We start from the raw sequence: 19,982 nt of genomic DNA, 5'->3' as shown, positions 1-19,982 counted from the left end.
CGTGCAGGGAAAACCCATCAAAATCCCCAATCCAGCGCAAAGGGCTGCGTTAACCCTGTACCAGCACGGCAAGCGGGGTAAGTGTATTACTGGGGTTCGCGGGAAGTTTCACACGCGATTGGCCCTGTGCGTGCGGGGTACGTGTATTACAGGGGTGCGCTGTAAGTTTCACACGCGATTTCAGCAGAGTATGTGTATTTCAGGGGTGCGCGGGAAGTTTCACACGCAATTTCAGCAGGGTACGTGTATTTCAGGGGTGCACGGGAAGTTCCACACTCGATTTCAGCAGGGTACGTGTATTTCAGGAGTGCGCAGGAAGTTTCCCACGCGATTTCAGCAGGGTACGTGTATTTCAGGGGTGCGCGGGAAGTTTCACATGCGATTTCAGCAGAGTACGTGTATTTCAGGGGTGCGCAGGAAGTTTCACACGCGATTTCAGCAGGGTACGTGTATTTCAGGGGTGCGTGGGAAGTTTCACACGCGATTTCAGCAGGGTACGTGTATTTCAGGGGTGCGCGGGAAGTTTCACACGCGATTTCAGCAGGGTACGTATATTTCAGGGGTGCGCGGTAAGTTTCACACACGATTTCAGCAGGGTACGTGTATTTCAGGGGTGCGCGGGAAGTTTCACACGTGATTTCAGCAGGGTACGTGGATTTCAGGGGTGCGCGGTAAGTTTCACACACGATTTCAGCAGGGTACGTGTATTTCAGGGGAGCGGGAAGTTTCACACGTGATTTCAGCAGGGTACGTGGATTTCAGGGGTGCGCGGGAAGTTTCACACGCGATTTAAGCAGGGTACGTGTATTTCAGGGGTGCGCGGGAAGTTTCACACGCAATTTCAGCAGGGTACGTGTATTTCGGGGGTTCCGGGGAGTCCTACATGTGATTTGGCAGTGTGGGTCCTCCCAGGTGTTCCCTGTACACCCTCCACGGCCCCTGCAGGCAGCCCACACCACAGGGGACTACCCTGCACCCCTGGTCATGTCCCGCAGGCAGCCCACCCAACATGGGCATGCCCCCCAGCAAAGGCACATGTCTCCTTGCACTACTGATCACCAACTCATGTCCCCTTGCAACCCCACCCCCCAGCAGTGTGGGGCACCTGCCAGCAGGCCCCCACTCATGTCCCACTCATGTCCCCCTGCACCCCCACCCCTCAGCAGTGTGGGGCACCTGCCAGCAGGCCCCCATTCATGTCCCACTCATGTCCCCTTGCACCCCCACCCCCCAGCAGTGTGGGGCACCTGTAAGCAGGTTCCCCTAATGTTCTACTCATGTCCCCTTGCACCCCCACCCCCCAGCAGTGAGGGGCACCTGTCAGCAGGCCCCCACACATGTCCCACTCATGTCCCCTTGCACCCCCACCCTCCAGCAGTGTGGGGCACCTGCCAGTAGGCCTCCACACATGCCCCCCAAACACCACGCCATGACTATACAGACCCATGGCCCTAATGCCAACCCAAATCCCACCCCTCCACCCCCCAGTGCAAACACCCAACAAACCACTGCACCCACCCCCTAGTAAATCACCCATTCCATGATAGTCTGAAAAGAACCAGCATGCCCATCAGCAAATGTCCTACAGAGCCACACAGTTGCAACACATGACTGTGCCAATGCTCATGGAGACATGCACCAAAATCATCACTGTACACCACACCAATAATGTTGAATAAAGAAATGTATTAAAAACTATAACAAATGTCAAAATGAAAAGCACACATGCAAATGAAGAAATAATATTTGAAATAAGAAAAAGAAAGTCAAATCCAAGCAAGAAAAGAAATCCAAATATATAAATATTATCTAAATATTATCTAAATATAATGAACAAATATAAGTGGTGCATCCCCAAAGTCCATAGAACGAAATCCAAAGATGGAGAGCATAAAAAACATTACTCCATGTGAATATGACTAAAAGAAAGTATATACATGTCCTGAAAATTGAAAACGAAAGTCTGAAGGGTCCATTATCCCAAATGCAAATGAAACCTACCAAGAACCCTATCTAAAATACAACTATATACAAAAAGTGGAGCAAAGTCCGTGGACTCCAAATCATAATAATAAAGAAATGTAACTTAAACCTAAATAACTTTATACAAAGGCGGCGGGCTAGTCCGACGGCTCACTGGTTGATGTCTTGGGCCAGGGCATCATCAAACTCCTGTTCAATGGCTTGGAGGCGGGCATGTTCCCTGGCCCCAAGGTCTCGCAGGGATAATGTGGTGTCCAGCTCCAACTCCCTGCGAATACCCTCAAGGAACTCAGCCCGCCTCAGCGCTCTCCGCATGGAATTCTCTGCCCTGCCCATTGTGAGCCATTCCTCCTCCGCCCGCCACCGCTCCGCACCTATCTGCTGACCCAACCGCTCCCACACGGAAGACACTCCCATTCCAGGGTTCTCCTGCCCTCGGGTCGATGCCTGCCCCCCTGATGTTGATGGCGCCGAGCCATGATGCCTCCCACGTCGAGCCTGCCGCTGCCTCCGACGCAACTGCCTCTGCCAGCACAACGGCATCCAGGCTGATGGAATCCACCGACGCCGTTGTGCATGTGCCCTGCCCGATGATGGCGTCACATCCTCCATCTGCTAGGGTCCACTTCCTGGTGTGTCCACCCCTGCTGGACCTCTGACTCCCGACTGTGGCAGGGATGGGATCCCTACCGAGTTGGCTGCGTTGGTCGGGGCAGGTCCACAGGGGGCCCTGGTGGCATCTGAGCCGGAAGACGGCATGGAGAATGACTGGCGCATAGCCTCCACAGAGGAGGAGAGGGTCGCCAGAGTGGCCGACACATGTACGAAACCCCCGACCATGGCCGCTCCCAACTGGGCCACGTTGGCACAGTGCTCTTCGTGATGACGTGCGTGCTCCCCCCGGGAAGCACGCACGTCATCACGAATGACACCGTGCGCAACGTGACACCAATCAGGACCTTCTCCATACGGCCAGGGGTCCCCTCGTCCACAGGTGGAGGGGAGTCAGATGACATGGTCATCCCCCCTACCTGCGGACGGGCCTGGGATGGGGCATCCCTGCTGGTGCATGGTGGTGCAGTCACAGTGTCAGGGACAGTGACATGCACAGGCCCCTCCACGGCCACCTGTGCTGCCTCCTGCCCCCTGCCCCTGGACTGCACCACTTGCACCAGCAGGGATGCCCCCACCAGGCCCCATGTGCGGCTCAGTAGCGGCCTCCTCCTCCTCCTCTGTGGAAACCACCAACCTGGATGGCTCCACACCGTCTTCTGCCGTTGCAAGCCCCTGTGGGGGCTCACCCACCCCTTCCGCTGCAGCCGTGGGGGCATCCCCGCCGCTTTGCTCCACAGCGCCGTCTCCGCCCTCTTCTTCACTTGGCGCTGTGTAGAGGGAGACATAGAACACAAGCATCAGGGTACTGTACAATGGTCCCCTAGACAGGAAGCAATAGCAGATGAGTGGCACTGTCAAATATCACTTCCATCATGTCCCTCCACAACACATAGGTCAGTGCAGGCAAAACACATGTAGTAACAGGCATGGCGCATGCTATGGACATTAGCATACATGTCCAAGGGACTCTTGAAACATACAATGTTGTTTTGAAACTCCCATGCATCATGGGTCATGCCTATCACATGCACACACTTCACCGTAGTTTCATCCATCTGGCCTCGTACACCCCAGACACAGTGGATGCAAGGATAATTAGGCTGCATCAGTGAATCTGAACATTGTCACAGACATGTGTCATGCATCCATGGCATTCACAAGTCACAGACACGCAGGTCAGACAGACAGACATGGACACCATACATGTACATGGCATCAGCACCCATCCCTCACCCCCACCCATGTCCAGGAACAGAGACTGGCAAGCTCTCATGTGTCCATTCCCCATGGAGCTCCCCATGTTGCACTTAAACACATGCACCAACCATGTGGTTTACACATTACAGGTCTCACATGCATGACCATGATGTCCCTGCACACACGCATGCGTACATGGCCTATGTCACACATACAGGCAAGTATCAGACTACCAGCACACTGCAACATGCCCTGTCTCACACAGCAATGCTTGGCCACTTACCGCTCGACTCCAGACAGGTCTGCCTTTCAAGGATCTGGGCATGGAGCGCTGGGCGTACGCGTTCCAGGACCCTCATCTGGATGGTACTCATGCTGCCCCGGCCCCCCTCCACGAGGTGCCGGGCCTTTATGAGGGTCCTGGACCTCAAGTCCTCCCAGCGCTTCTTGACTTGCTTGATGTTGCGGGTTGCCACCCCCTCCACGTTGATGGCAACCACAAAGTCGTCCCATATCCTGTCCCGTCCTTCCTTGTCGGCGCGTGATGATCCGAAGAGGGCATCATAATGCCCCAGGACAAGCTCCACCAGGACACCAACTTCCTTCTGACTGAAGCTGGTGGCCCTCTGCCCCTCTGGCTGGGGGTCGCCAGTGGTCTCAGATGGTGTTTGCCCCGACATGGCGTCCCCCGAGGCAGGCGTGGGTAGGCAACTGGGTCCTGGGGCTGGGCTGTGGAGCGATGGTATCCCAGTCGGGAGTGTTCTGTTCCAGCAGGGGTGGGCACCGCAACTGGACCCCTGCAGATGGCTGATGTGCAGGCACCAAATGGCAGGGCACAAGGGCAGCAGGCAGTCAGGCAGCAGCAGATGGCAGGTGGGAGCATGCTCGGGGCTCTGGGGGGCAGTGATTCGGCCTCTTGGGCAGGAGCGTGGTCTTCCGTGTGTTTTCGCGTGGCCAGCTTGATACGGAGTGATTTGGCACGTGAAAAAATTGCACGTCAGCGTGTAATTCGAGGAAAGGCCCTTAGCGCGTAAGCACGTCAGCACGCATACACGATTTCATTGGACCAAAGGCCCTTAGCGCGTAAGTGCTTCTGTGATGTATCGCGCATGGGCGTTGCCCTGGCAGGGCTTGAAGATCCCACGTGAATTTCCATTGCTCTGTACGTGCTTTCCGTGAGGTGCGGTGCGTGTGTTTTCCAGGCGTTGGGGTACACACGCTATTACTTCACAGCGGGTGGGTGTTAGCTACGTGTTCTTCTACACGCAGACGGTGAGTGGTACCCTGCTCGCCGAAGGCCTATCGTGTGTGAAACTTCCCGCGCACCCCTGAAATACACGTACCCCGCTCAATCATGTGTGAAACTTCCCGCACACCCCTGAAATACACGTACCCCGCTCAATCCCGTGTGAAACTTCCCGCGCACCCCTGAAATACACGTACCCCGCTCAATCGCGTGTGAAACTTCCCGCGCACCCCCGAAATACACGTACCCCACTCAATCGCATGTGAAACTTCCCGCGCACCCCCGAAATACACGTACCCCGCTCAATCGCGTGTGAAACTTCCCGCGCACCCCCGAAATACACGTACCCCGCTCAATCGCGTGTGAAACTTCCCGCGCACCCCCGAAATACACATACCCTACTCAATCGCGCGTAAAACTTCCCGCGCAGCCCCGAAATACACATACCCTACTCAATCGCGTGTAAAACTTCCCGCGCACCCCCAAAATGCACAGGGCCAATCGCAGTATGGGACATTCATCATTGCTGTATATTGCCACTTTTGTAATGTATAGGGACGCTACCGCCTGCCTTTGTGTGGCGGACGTGTTTCGGCTTGTGCATGTCTTTGGCTGTGCGCGGCTTTGCCCTATTCGATTCCATGAATACGTGTGGTTCGAGTGCGTGTGGGCGTTCCGTCTGCTTCCCTGCAATACATCCCCAGTTACGCCCTTATTTTCGCGCGTTGTTCCCCATTCCGCGTGTTACGCCCCGTGTTACGCCCACTTTCTGGTGTATGCGTTGAGGTTGTGCGCTTTCACTGTGCGTGTCGCGCACGCCGTTCGGGATGTTGTAGTGACGTGTGCGCCATGCACGGGTTTGGCGCACATCCCGACGAAAACACGCGCAGGGACTTCCATGAATCGCACGCGTGCGCGTGCGCCTGTTTTTTCACGCTTGCGCCTGCTTGCGCCAAGATTTTCAGCGCACGTTTGTTCCATGAATCAGCCCCTTAATATTGTTGCAGTATTTGAATTTTGAGACATAAAACAATAAAATAACTATTGATCTCCATTAATAGTGATTTGGGAAAACATACAAAGACCAATATATCAGAAACAGTTTTTTTTCATTAAACTCTGGCCCATGGATTTAGTTGGAGAATCCCTAAAAACAGCCAAAAGCGAAACATCTATAGAAAAACAATGCACATGAAGATGTATTACTTCTAGAGTTGTTAGAAGACCACACAAAGTAAACATGTCTCACTTCTACGTCCCATTAGCTAGATGTATATCCCTTTAATGTGACGAGTAAACCACAGCTAGAAATCTTTCAATCGCATGCACTTACAAAATACTGATGACAGCATCAAAGTAACACCCTAGAGTCAAATCCTAAAAACGTAGCAACTCACGCCGAATAAGCAACTTTTTGTTTGAGCTAGAGTGCTGACCAAAATGGCAGCTCCCATGTAAGCTACCAAGAGGTTCCAAATTAATCCTGTGTAATCGCCGTCCCCCTGATGATTGAGCAACCGTTCCGTAACCAGAGGGCTAAGAGGAACGGGTGCACACCTCGAAGCTGAAAATCGCAGCAGTGAGCCCCTCCAAAACCCTGGATCCCTCGTGAGCACCCGACTACACCAACGCCCTGCAAACCTCCGCTCCAAGTGCAAGCAGCCAGCAGACAAGACCGGCGGGACACAGAGTCTCCACAAGGAAAAGCAGCGTTGCCACCGTATTACCCACGCACTTCAATAAACCACCGGGCGGTGGCAGCGGAGTGGGTGCGGTCGGCGCTCCGGAGCGGCGGCGGGGCACTCATGGACACCGCAGCTCTAGCCGACTAACGGAGGCCCTGAGTGGGAGTGGGGGCTCGGCGGCTGCACCCACAACAACGTGTCCCAGGAAAAGCGGGACTAACTGGCACCAGTCTGAAGAACCCAGAGACTAGTAACCCACGGGGGGCTGGAGTGCGTGCTGCCCGGGAGAGACGCAATAACCGGACGCCCCGTGGGAACTCTCCTGAACGAGGGCTGCACTCGGTCCCGCCTGCGCCTCTGCTCCACGGCCAACCCGGGGCCAACATCATCGCCGGCCGGGTGCCTCCCACCTCCGACTGCTGGCGGTGACCTCTTGACGGGCCCGCCCCCCCAGCCCAACCCACGTGAACCATAAACAGGCCCCGGAGGGGGAGAAGGCGCGGGTGGCCGGGGAGTGCTCCTGCTGTAGCCTGGGTCTGATGCGGGCCGACTGCCTCTCCCCCCCGACACAGGCCCTGATAAATAGCGGCAGAGGCGAACACCCTGGAAAACACATAGCAGCTCACGGAAACGCGTCTGATAGAAGCATCCCCAGCAGAAAGCAGATGGCACCATAAAGGAGCATAAGCACTGTGACCACAGGAGAAGCAACGTGTGTTTGCAGTAAAGCGGATCACCCAGTGCCGCAAACCCACAACCGCGTCAGCATATATCACATTGAAAAACTTGCCCTCCACTCAGCGCCACGGCCTACTGTAAAGCGCAGCAACTACAACTCGGAAAACCTGCGGCTCAGCGGTGCCAACTGCTGATCCCCACAATGGGCGTGCCCAAAATCTCCCAGAGGGCATCCTCAGCCGCCCACAGCGATTCGAAAGACTAAAGGTGGCCGATGGGGGCTGGGCCCTTGACACCTGTCCACGCCCGCTTTGCCCGCACACTTCCGCCACAAAGAAAACCCTAAACCGGTGGCAAGCCAATATCCGCCTGCGCAATTACGGAGGCCCTGGTGATCGGTAGATACTTGGCGCCCCCCAAAGAACTGAATACCCACTACTTAACAAACTAACCCTACAAAGTAGCGCCAAGCCAACCGAATCTGCTGGACATCCTGCATGCGCCTCACCGCCTGCCTACTCTGAGCCACCAGCCATACTCGGATACCACCGGAGTCACGAGAACTGGGCCCGGCATCGGACGCACAATGCAGGGCCATACTACAGGCTTGGCACAGCCTACAACATGGGAAAGACAGATAAATCCCAGCACAAGCTTACCTTCGAACCGGGGGCAGTAGCCAAAACACCTAAGCCCACCAGCAGACCGGGATAACCCACGCAAGTGGAAACTCAAGAGGACAGACAAGAGGATGTACCCCCCAATCACTAGACATTAAAGAGATCCTTCTTGACCTGAAAGTAGGGATTGGACACTTCGACTGCAAGATGGATACGCTGTCCTCTAAAGTGGATCAACTGCAACATCGTCTTGATAAACACGCAGATAGAATCGATACAGTTGAACAAAGGGTCTCCAACTTGGATGACACTGCATCATCACTAATAGCCAAGGTATCAACCCTAGAAGGCCAAATGAAAACAACCATGGCCAAAAACAAAGATTTGGAAGGGCGCTCCAGAAGAAACAATATACGTCTGGTCGGGATAAGTGAACGCCAAACGCAGCTGAGGATGGAAGACTATATCGAAAAAATGTGCACAGAATTGTTTGGTGCCGATGCACTATCCAAACTATTTGTCGTGGATGTTAGGCAGAAACCTGTGCAGTTCCCTTAGGGACCACTGCAAAAGGCTTAGGACTACAGGTGTTGGCAGTAAACCCAATTGGTAGCAGTCTGTACCACCCAGATTTACCTGGTAGCTGTGGCTGAGCAGCCAGACCTCTCTCAAGAAGAGTTAGACAGTATATAGAGTATACACACTAGGTACAGAGATACAGTAGCACAAGCAAACACTGACCAGAGCTTGGGTATAAAAGTATATAATTATTTATTTAAAAACACACTTGTAAAATACACTAACACTAATATGGCAAGCAAGTTCAAACGCAGTCACTATCAATATATATACATCCCTGATTACTTATTGAACAAGTTTTAGTTAAACACCACTTATTTTCAGACAGAGGTGAGCGCTTAACCTAAGATGGCACTCCAATAAGTTAGTTAAAAAGGGAGGGAAAAAGGCTGAATTAGGAAAATACACAATACCAACACTTTAAGAGAACCAGAGCAAGTCAAAAAAGGCAGAGTCTACTGAGGAGCAAGAAAGTCATAGGCCAGGCCCACTCTTGGAGAGAGCAAGACGGAATGTGTCCAAGATCACACAGTTGAATAGTAGTTTAAAGAGGTGTTGCAGATAGTTCGAAAAGGGTTGGATCAGTTCAGGAAAAGTTAGTTAGCAGGTCCCAAGTCACCCCAGGATAGAGAGTCAAGGATTTACGAGACACCTTGAGCAGTCTGTTGCAAGGCAGACCAGGCGGGACAAAGTACCTGAAATGGTGAGAAAGCTCCAGCGGGGGCAGTTGTTCCTGGCAGCGGATGCAAGTCGGTGCTTCGTCCAGGGGAAGAGAAGATCTCGACGTGGAGGAAAGCTGGAGGTCGTTGCACTGCCAGGGAACAAACCAGCCGCGGAGTTTCCCGGTTAAAAGGTACTACCCTTTTATTTGCGGTAGTGGTGAAGGGTGGCTATCCAGCCGCCGGGGTGCTTGGCACGGGTGATTCAACCACGAGACAATCCAGGAAGGCAAAAAGAGGGTGAACTGGTTATCCCCACCAGTTCAGAGGAAGAAGACTCTCCGGGATGAAGATCTTCTTTGTCGGTGGGAAGTGGTGAGACGGTTCAGCAGGGCTCCACCGGTGGTGTTGTTGTTGCAGGTCAGCTCAGCTTCTCCCTCTTCGGATACTTTGGTCCTGTGGTGACTTCTGAAGTTCCAGTCCCCAAAGCCCTGCTTCTATGCAGAAAACCCCCATTCATCAGTCCTAGCTGTCACTCAAACATGCTAAGTGGTGAGCCGGGCGGCTCACCACTGGGCCAGTCACACAAGAGTGCGACTTGAGTTGCCGAGGCAACTCAGTCCAGGGTGCCTAAACCCCCCCTCCCACACATCCTGTAGACCCAGACAGAGTGGCCATTTTAAAACCGAGTCCTGGCAAAAAGAACCAACCGGGGAATAAATATTAAATAAATAACCTGGCGGTATCTTTAACTTTGCACCAAAAAAGTGGTGCATTTAAAATGAATGGGAAAATCCCACAGGAAATATTCTGGGGGAATATTTCGCGTGGTAATCACTGCCACCAGCCAGAAACTCGACGAGGGGGGTCTGCACAGTGCCCCCTCGAAAAACAGACCCAGGGGTAATCTAATTACTCCTACCAGTACTTCCACAATATGATGGTTTGTACTGGTTTTGTTCACAATTTAAGACTAGTAAAGTCAATGGTGTTACTGCACTGAGAGTGCTGTGTAACACACTTACCAAAATCACATGAAACCCTATGGAGTACAAGACCCCATAGCCCATAAAACACATTACAAAGTCAAAGGATATCTCAAATCATGTCTAAGAGTGGGAGAAAAAGAGTCTCACTCTTAGCAGGAGACAAAAATAAACCCCAAAAATCCAGCAAAGCTGCTGGGGGACTCACTAGATTTGGGAAATTAGCCTTAACAGAGAATTCTCCCTAACAGTGGAGAGGGCGCACAGGATCCCGGCCACTCGTCCCGTCCCGGGGGAACCCCCAACCCCCATTATAGTCAAACTGCTCAACTATAAAGATCGGGACACCACTCTGAGATTGGCCAGGGACAAAGGAGAGCTTCAGTTTGAAGGAGACTGCATTCAAATATACCCAGACTTCTCGGCAGCTGTACAGGCACAACGCAGGTCCTTCGCGGGGGTCAAGCGCCACCTTCAAGACAACCAGATACCCAACTCGATGCTGTTCCCCACCAAACGACGGATCCAACATGGCGGGAAGGTCCAATTCTTTGAGACACTAGAAGAGGCGAGCTCCTCCCTTGATCGTGCCGGCTGAAAACCCCCCAACAACTGCAACCCTAGGCAACCACAAAGAGGCCGAGCCGTGAGGAACCCACCATGACATCACGCACAGGTACACACTTAGGAAATATGATCAGCAACTTCATCAGGGATTCAAAATCCTGATTTAAGTATGGAGCCTCATACTCTGGGAGGCCACTTGCGCCCCAGGAGCAGCAATGTTATTTGTCTCACTATTTGGGAGGGATATGCACTTCGGGCCAGTTGGGTTTTTGCCCGCATTGGGGAGGGAATTTACCAAACATGAGGGATACGCGTCCCTGGGGCCTTGACCCTCCCCCTCCGCCCCACCACTTAAATCGCTTCGACCACATCACTATGCTATACCAGACAATAACCACTGAGAACTGTCGTTGTGCCACCCCAGAACTATGGGAAGCTTGCACGCCCACCATTGCCAAGAAATTAACGGTCTACAATCCGCACTTGTCAAATTCAAGGTAGTCACTTGGAACATTAGGAGAGACAATCTCCCAGGGAAGACCCGGAAAATCCATCAACACCTCAGGAGACACAAAGCCGATGTGGCCCTACTGCAAGAAACGCATCTTCTCCCCAACTCAAAGTCCCAGTGGGCCCGTGAGTGTGGCTGCCATAGGTACTTTTCATCGTACTCTTCGTACGCCAGGGGAGTCGCTATTCTTATCGATAGAAAAACCAATTTCAGCCTAATAAAATCTGAGAAAGACAAAGAGGGCAGAACGCTGTTAGTCAAGGGGATCCTGGCAGGCAAGGAAGTGGTCTTTGTGAACTCTTATGCCCCCAACGTAGATGGAGCCAACAACTTCAACTGGGTCCTGTCCAAACACGAGGGTTCGAGCTCTGCTTCAATCATATTGGGGAGTGACATGAACACGCCAATCGACCCTATGAGGGATAATTGCACAACATCTCCACCCGTCCATCCAGAGCAAGCCTACAAATTCAGGAAATCTGCCAAGCATATGATCTGGTCGACATATGGCGGCACACTAACTGGGATGCGAGGGAGTAAACTTTCCATTTGGCTGTGCATGTCACAAGCTCAAGAATTGACTGTTTCCTAGTGTCGTCACAGAGCCTGCTTCGATGGGAACAGTGTAAAATTCTCCCCAGAACTTTTTCCGACCACTCTATGGTAACGCTAGAATGCGAGCTCCCCACCACCAGACCGGCTACACCTCACTGGAGATTCAAGCCGGGCTCACTGTCAGATCCGCTGAGTTGAGGGAAGAAATGGAAGCCTTCCTAGCGGTCAACCTAGATTCCGTCTATTAGCGGGAACACTCTGGGAAACTTTTAAATGTTTCATAAGAGGTGTATGCATAGCTAAGGAGAACGGGATCCTAAAACTGATCTGACGCGAACAAACACAAGTGAGGCCCGACTGAAAGACCTAGAACTCCAATTCTCCAACGCCGATAGCTCAAGCACTCAGGCAGAACTCAACGAAGAACTCCTTAAATTCAGCGCTCTAGCGGAATGGGAGCTGAAATTCCTGAGCCGGAGACACCAAATCCGACAGTACAGGGAGGGCCAGAAACCCAGAGCCCTGCTGGCACGACTAACAGCTGCCAACAAGAAACTCACCCGGGTTGAAAGGGTGCGCAATGCCCAAGGCATATTGGTTCACACAGAAGACGAAATCACTATGGCATTCCACTCTTTCTACCAGGAACTATATAGCTCGAGACACACCAGCACTCCGGAATCCGTGCAAGGTTACCTGAATGATACCGAACTCTACTGGGTGGAGGGTGAACTCCGAGAACCTCTCAATCAACCCATTTCCTTCGAAGAATTCAACAGGCTATCAAAAGCTTACCTTGGCCCTGATGGCCTAACCAGTGAATTTTATAAATCATAAGCAGATACGGTTGCCCTGCTTCTGCTGCGCGTATACGAAGAGGCGTTAGAAAAAGGCATCCTACCACCGACCCTTCGCAAAGCCAATGTCATGTTACTGCACAAAACCGGTAAACCACCCGAGGACAGCGCCTCTTAAAGGCCAATCTCCTTAATCAATCTGGATAATAAAATACTAGCAAACATTTTAACAGCCAGATTACTCCCACTCATTCTGGGCCTGGTACTGGGAGACCAAGCAGGCTTTGTTCCCGAGCGAAACACAACGTTTGCCATCAGAAGACTGTTCGGCGTAATGGAGGCACTGGACCTCTTACAACAAGCAATTGTGGTACTACTCGATGCGGAGAAGGCATTTGATTCCGTTGAGTGGCCCTATCTCTTTGCAGTCCTGAAACAAATGGGACTGCGGAACTACTTTATTAAACTGAGCTCTCTTTTATACAACCAGCCCCGATCGTCCATCTGGGCTGCCCGCTCTCCGCCCTAATATTCGCTTTAATCATGGAACCCCTGGCATCAGGACTTCGATCCAGTCAGCTACAAAGAGGCCTCACTCTCGGTCCACACAAACTAGTAATCTCCCTCTACGCAGATGATGTAGTCCTTTTCATTCAAGACCCGATTACCAACTTAAACCCATCATGCGCAATGTTATCTAATCTGGCAATGTGTCAGGCCTGAAGATTAATCAAACGAAGTCAGTAATATTCCCCTTAACACCAGACACTCTACAATTCACAGACGATTACGGGCTTGCATGGGAAGACGCTCATGTGCGTTACCTAGGAATCATAGTGTCCCGCAATCATCAAGATGTCTTCAAGGACAATTACAAGAAGGTACTGAGATCCCTCGAAGCGCAGATTGACAGATGGAAAAAGCTTGCGCTAACGCTATGGAGCAGGGCCTCGCTGGTCAAGATGGTGATTCTCCTCAAACTGCTATATCTGTTTGCTAACATACCGTTAGTACTACCACAGACCTTCCTGAAGAAAATCAGGAGCCTGATTCTCAACTAATATGGGCTGGTAAACCAGCAAGGGTAGCATACACGACACTTATACTGCCAACACAACAAGGCGGCCTGGCACTCCCGGACTTGGAGAGATATTACTGGGCGGACCAGACACAGTTCCTAAGCCACTGGTACACAATCCATTTCCTCAGACCGCACGTACAAGTGGAACGAGTCCTGGCATCTCCCAACTTACTAAGGGTAGTGATCGTAGGCCAACTTTCAGTGCCCCAAACCATGATGAACTTAGTTCTCACCACATATGCAATTTGGAGGAAACTAGCATAGAAATATGGCGTTCGCATCAGGCTTTCCCCCCTGTTACCGATTAAGTTCATACCGGGAATCCCGCTGACTGCAGAGAAGGTCTTCCACCAATGGGCAGACAAACTAGAGCTGCGGACCATGGGCGACCTCTTCATAGATGAGTCATTCATATCACCCCAGGCAGCCAAGGAAAAGGGAAGCAAGATATCCCTTGACACAATTGTGTACTTTAGACTATGCTACACCCTGCAAGCAGTCTTTCCAACCTTCCCACAACAACCTCCTACCTGGCAGCTGTTGCACAATACTATCCAAGACCAAGGCAAAGGTAAACTGATCTCAATGCTATACAAATCCCTGCTGACAGACACGGCACCCCAAATACCTGCACAAAGACAAGATGGGAAACGTCGCTTTCAACAAGATTCTCAGATGACGACTCGTCGTATATCCTCTGACAAACTAAAAAAGTAGTGCTAAACACACTTTTCAAACAGATTCACTTCAATTTCCTCCATCAGACTTACTACACACCAGCCAAAAAAAGCAGACAACAGCCTGATTTTAAGGCCTCCTGCGAAAGATGCGGCACACCAGATGCAAACTTTCTTCACTTGGCATGGGCCTCCCCCGCTGTGTCACGCTTCTGATCACAGGTCCTGCAGACAACAGCAGGAATCATTGGAGAAGACCTTGCACCTGTCCCTGCCGTAGCCCTTCTTGGACTGACGAGGGACCTCGCCCGGGGATAAGAAAACTAGCAGGTACATTATTGATACTGGCATGCAGGAGAGTGGCCCTAACATGGGATGGGGACCCGCACCCACCCTGGCGAACTGGTCGAAGGACATCACATACTGTCAAGATGTCGAAACAGAATACATCAGAACACTACCCTTGCATACACGCCCCCCTGATATTTGGGGACCATATATCCTTTACCTTCTTTCTTTATCAGATGACAATACCTCTCCAATCCAGTCTTAAGGCTCGTCTTGAATGACCTAGCTAGTCATTTCAACTACGACCGGACCTTACTGCGAGTGAACACACAACAGCATTATATCCTTTGGTTGTACTGCTACGAGGCAGGGGTTGGGGAGGGATCTTGGGGATGCACATTTTGTTACATCCACTTGGATGTTGTAATATTGTTACCTGTTGAAAACTTAAAAATAAAGTTTAAAAAAAAAGAAAAACCTTTTTGCTTGAGGTAAAACATAAATTCCTGGTATTCGGGTAACATTTGAGCAATACCCAATTGATACTGTACCCTGTTTTCCAAAATGGCAGTGTTCTCCTTGCCAATTGCTAGTTCCATTGCTGCTCTGGTGAATTCTGAGCTTCCCAATGGTGGGAGGCATTCATGGTTTAGTGTCGGGTCATTGAGAATCTGCTGCCAGATTTTCCTTACAACAGAAGGCACCCATGGCTGACCATCATTAGCTTGACAATCTGAAAAGCAAGACATTTTCAGAACATGAGAGTCTCCTCTACGGCAAGCAGGATAACATCATTAATGGGGGTTAGTTCAATAACAATTTAAGACTACGAAGTACAGTACTGAGCTAGGAATATTCTGAGTGAATATGTATAGACAATAATGGGAATAATAATGGAAATGTACGAACCATGACAAGAGTGATAATACCTGTATGGGCAATGGTCTTAACAGCTGGATGCTAGTTGCAGTGTTAAAAGATCATGAATTTTACAAGCATTAAGTCAAACAGGTCTGAAAATTATGTAGTGGATTAGGAAACAACATAATGTTGTCATTATATATTGCTAACTACGTAAAGTTTTGTATTCAAGAGGTCATGGGCACAATGCAAGTAAGCACAAGCACTTGTATGGCAACTTGCCAGATTGGCCAAATCCCATTTTATATGCTGGGTCATGGGACTGGAGCAACGATGAGGGCCAGGTGCCACAAACCGCTCTGCGATGGAGGCCCCCATAGGAGGTAAACAATGGATCCCCTAGGCTTCTAAATCCATCACAAGTCTTAAGAAAGTTACCTGTCTTTGAACCTAGCAGACCGAACAATAGATAGAACAGGACCCTGCAATGGGTGGTGACCGCGAAACAATGGACAAAGACATGGTAGTGAGAGCAAGTATAACAAGTAAAGACATGCAACAACATTCTTTAAGTACACCTACATTTGGTACTTTCTCTTGTTTGAATTTTGTAAGCTGCAATTAAGTAATTAAGGATCCAATATTGAGGGTTTGAAATTAAGATTCGATGAGCAGGAGCGAAAACTATGCATCAGTTGGCAGGCATTAGCGAGTACACAGCGCACTGTAAATTTAACTTCCATGTAAAATGCACACTTTAACCTTTGGCCCATTCTGTGTGCTCAATTATATATAAATGTGTACTAAATGTGTCTTAGTTCATCTTTATGTACATTTTGAAACACCCAAAGTTAATATTACATAGGGACATATGCATGCTTGTAAGAGACCAGTGGACCTGGGTAACCAAAAGTAGCTCCTGATAACTGTTGGTTTTAAGCTTCCACGCACTCGTAGAGTAGAAGCAGGAGCAGGAGCTAAATAGCTTCCAGCAATTTCGAACTCTGAATATTTACACATCCACATTTGGGGGTAGAAAATAAATTGAAACATTTTCCACCTGTTTGTAATCATATGTGGTATGCATTATTAAATGCCATTGTAGTAAGTTATATATCGGAGAAACAACATGTCGAGTTAACAGAAAGACAGACAAACATAAATCTAACATCAGACTTCGTATTGAATTAATAAGACCTGACCCAGCGAACCAGATTGTTTGGTAAAGGGCCAAGTTACAGTTAACGATGCGCCCCGGTGCCGTTACAACCCGATCCGCCCACCGGTGAGGGTGTTATTGCAATTAGCAACCCCTGTTTTCAATCCAGAAACCTGGGGTGATTAAAGCAGTATATTTTGTTTAAATGAATGGGACATCTCATTTCGTCCGTTTCATTCAAACAAGATACTAAAGATGGCTGCCATGGAAATGGAAGGTGAGGCTTCTCTTCCATTTTCACAGTGGCCGGTGTGGTTGGAGCGACGGCTGTGTTGGCGTCACTGCCAAAGCAATCAGGTAAGTGGGGTCAGGGTTAGGGAGGGAATGGATCAAGAATGGAGGGGAGGGGAAAATGATGGGGCAGTTGAGAGCAGCCTTCAGGTTGCTCAGAAAATGGGCTTGGATCGTGCGATTCAGACCATAATCCAAGCAACCTAATTGGCTGGCTAACCAGCCCCAGGTGCTAATATTTACCACCAGTACCTCAACACTTCGTTGAGGCACAACATAATAGGCCAAGTGGAGATTTCAGGTTTTGACATTTGTGTCGAAATCTTACAGAGGTGGCGATATACATATATTATTACAACAATGGGAAATATTTTGTGTGTTCCAATGCATTTCAGTGTACCACAATGAGATGAACTAGGAATGAAATTTGAGTTATTTTTTGTACCAAGCATGGTAAAACGAGTTCCAGCAAGTTAAAAAAGATTAAGATAATGAAGCAATTTTGATTAGATAGTTTGTCATAAGATGTTTTCAGACAATAGGTTTAAGATGTTTTTACTTAGTTTGATTGTTGAATGTTTTTGACCTAGGAGAGATTCTCTGAAAGTAATAGGCAGATGAAAAACATTGAAATCTTAAGGAAAGTTGCCCCAAGACATTTTATAGCTGAAGTTGTCTATAGCTAACCAATTCTAAATGTCAAACACCTAACCAAAGCTCCATCTCACGAAAACCGAGCTCCTGCTCCTCAGCAACCCAATCAAGAAAACACAAATTCAATCCTAGCAATGCAGCATGAGTCTTGACAGGTTCACATCACATCACTTGTACCTAACTGCAGGCTTTTATTATTGTCACAGATGGCCTGAAGACAACACCAACTCTTGAAAATGGTTAAAGTTTTATTTTGTAATGACCCTCTCTCTTTCTCATTTCCTGTGGGCTTTCCCTCCCTAACCCAGGTGTCCCTAAATCCAAGGTGGTCACTAGAAAGCAGTACACCTTACAATCTATTATCTATCTGACAGTGAGGGCCTAGGGGCAATCACCTTATCTATCTTTCTCCCTCTGGGAATGTATAGGTGGATCTAAACCTGAGGTCCCACAAGAAGAGAAGTTCTCAAAAAGTGGTGCTTGCAATCACCCAGGTCTCACTTGGGCTCCTCACCCTGAAGTTCTCTATGTACATTCCCTTCCTTCAACTATCTTCCCTTCTCTTTCTCCCACTGTCCTCTTTCTATCCCTTTCTCTTCATCTCTCTGTCCCACTGATGTTCTTTTGTCTACAACTAGTTCTCCTGCTCTTTAATACTCTCCCCTCTACTACTCTCCCTTGTCACTCTTCCCTATACTACTCTTCCTCCCCAATCCCATCTCTAATACTCTCTAATCTGCTTCTACTGCTCTCTAATCTACTGCACTCCCCTCTACAGTCTAATACACTCTACTCTCTTCTTACCTATCTATACTTTCTTCCCAATACGTTCTACTACCCTATGCTCCCACCACTTTCTATCACACTCTCCTCACTCTCTACACTACATTCCACCCCTCCTTCCTCACTTTCTACACTACATTCCACCCCTCCACCTTCTCCCACAGTCACTTGCACTCTGTCATTCACCTTTCTCATTCGGCTTCACTCACTCCACTACACTCCCCTCGAGTCTCACTCGCTCCCTGACCCTACAATGCACACACTTTCACACCCAAGCACCACCAAGCACAAGGTCTCAATGTACTTCCTCAATGCTCTGCTGAACCTCTCTTTCTCCCTTTGATCTCTCAGTCTGCCTTCACCTCCCTTGACCACACCCAACAACCCACATTAAATTGTTTCTTGTGTCCCCTCCCATTAGTCCTGGCCCCACACTGGTTCCCCAGGCCAATGGCTAGTTTATGGTTTCCTTGGGGCCATGCCAGGCAGAAACAAGTTTTCAAATGTCTATGAACCCCTGCCTTCCCTGCCCTCTAACATAGGTTAACAGGATATCGGCAACGGCGACCCGAGAGATACACAGTCAATCTCAAAGTTCTCATGCGCGTGGTCTTCAAACCCAGTACTGCAGGGGTTCTGCAATGATGGTGGTCCATGAGAAATACAGTCAATCCCAAAGTTCTTATGTATGTGGTCTTCAAATGTGGGCCCATAGGATGTCTGTAATGGGAGCTGCTAGAAACACAGACCTAAAATTCTTATGAGGGTTTTTCAGAGCTTTCTGCCTGGTATGCAGCACATACTACTGTTAACAGACAGCGCTCTCACTGTTGGCTCAGTCGTTCCCTCCACTGCCGCAAGGACGTCTGGGCTTGCTAGTTATGGAAGAGAGGAAAAAGTACAGAGCATGTCATGTATGGGGTGATAAGTGGAAGTTTACAGTTTTGGCCAGTCACAGGTATAAGGGACAGAAAATGGGACTCGACCAACTCCCTCACCTGCAAATGGACTGGTTTTCAGCTAACAGTTTTAGGCACAATAAAACATTTTCTTCCGCAATCTGACTTCAGGATCACCATACAATCTTTAGTACTCTGGATGGAGGTACCAAGCTGCTGTCAGGTTTTACAACCTCAGCACCCATGCTGCACATGGCCGAGCAACACACCCTCCCAGTCTAATAGCCAGCATCAGATAATTTAACCACATCTCCATCATTCTGAAAACGCTTCAACTGATGCCGATTGCAGGACTGCTAACTTATGAAATTGCCTGCTTTTTATTCCATGTTATAGCAACTCAAGCACTGTGTTGTCTAGCAGAAAAACAAGATTTTTTTACTTTTGATATTGTAATACAGTTTATAAAAATCTTTTCACAAATAAAACAAAAACACAGATTTACAATATGCACAGGTTCAAAAAGGAAAGGAAAGGAAAAACAAAGTTAAACTCATCTTAAACAATATCCCTAATATATAATTTCCTGGCAAAAAGACCTAAATGCACAT

The 19,982-nt window shown here is 49.5% G+C and overlaps 1 protein-coding gene across 1 annotated transcript in view; it reads right to left on the bottom strand.

The window, feature by feature from the left end:
• GOT1L1 (glutamic-oxaloacetic transaminase 1 like 1) overlaps window positions 1-19,982 on the bottom strand; it is an 874,697-nt gene that overhangs the window by 765,771 nt on the left and 88,944 nt on the right. Inside the window, exon 2 of the mRNA XM_069617952.1 lies at window positions 15,276-15,457. Coding sequence (XP_069474053.1) covers window positions 15,276-15,457 — 182 coding nt within the window. The remainder of the gene's footprint in view (window positions 1-15,275; window positions 15,458-19,982) is intronic.

This window comes from Ambystoma mexicanum, chromosome 10, assembly GCF_040938575.1.
Source record: "Ambystoma mexicanum isolate Mex_15411 chromosome 10, UKY_AmexF1_1, whole genome shotgun sequence".
NCBI lineage: Eukaryota > Metazoa > Chordata > Amphibia > Caudata > Ambystomatidae > Ambystoma > Ambystoma mexicanum.
This window is presented reverse-complemented; position numbering and strand designations above follow the sequence as displayed.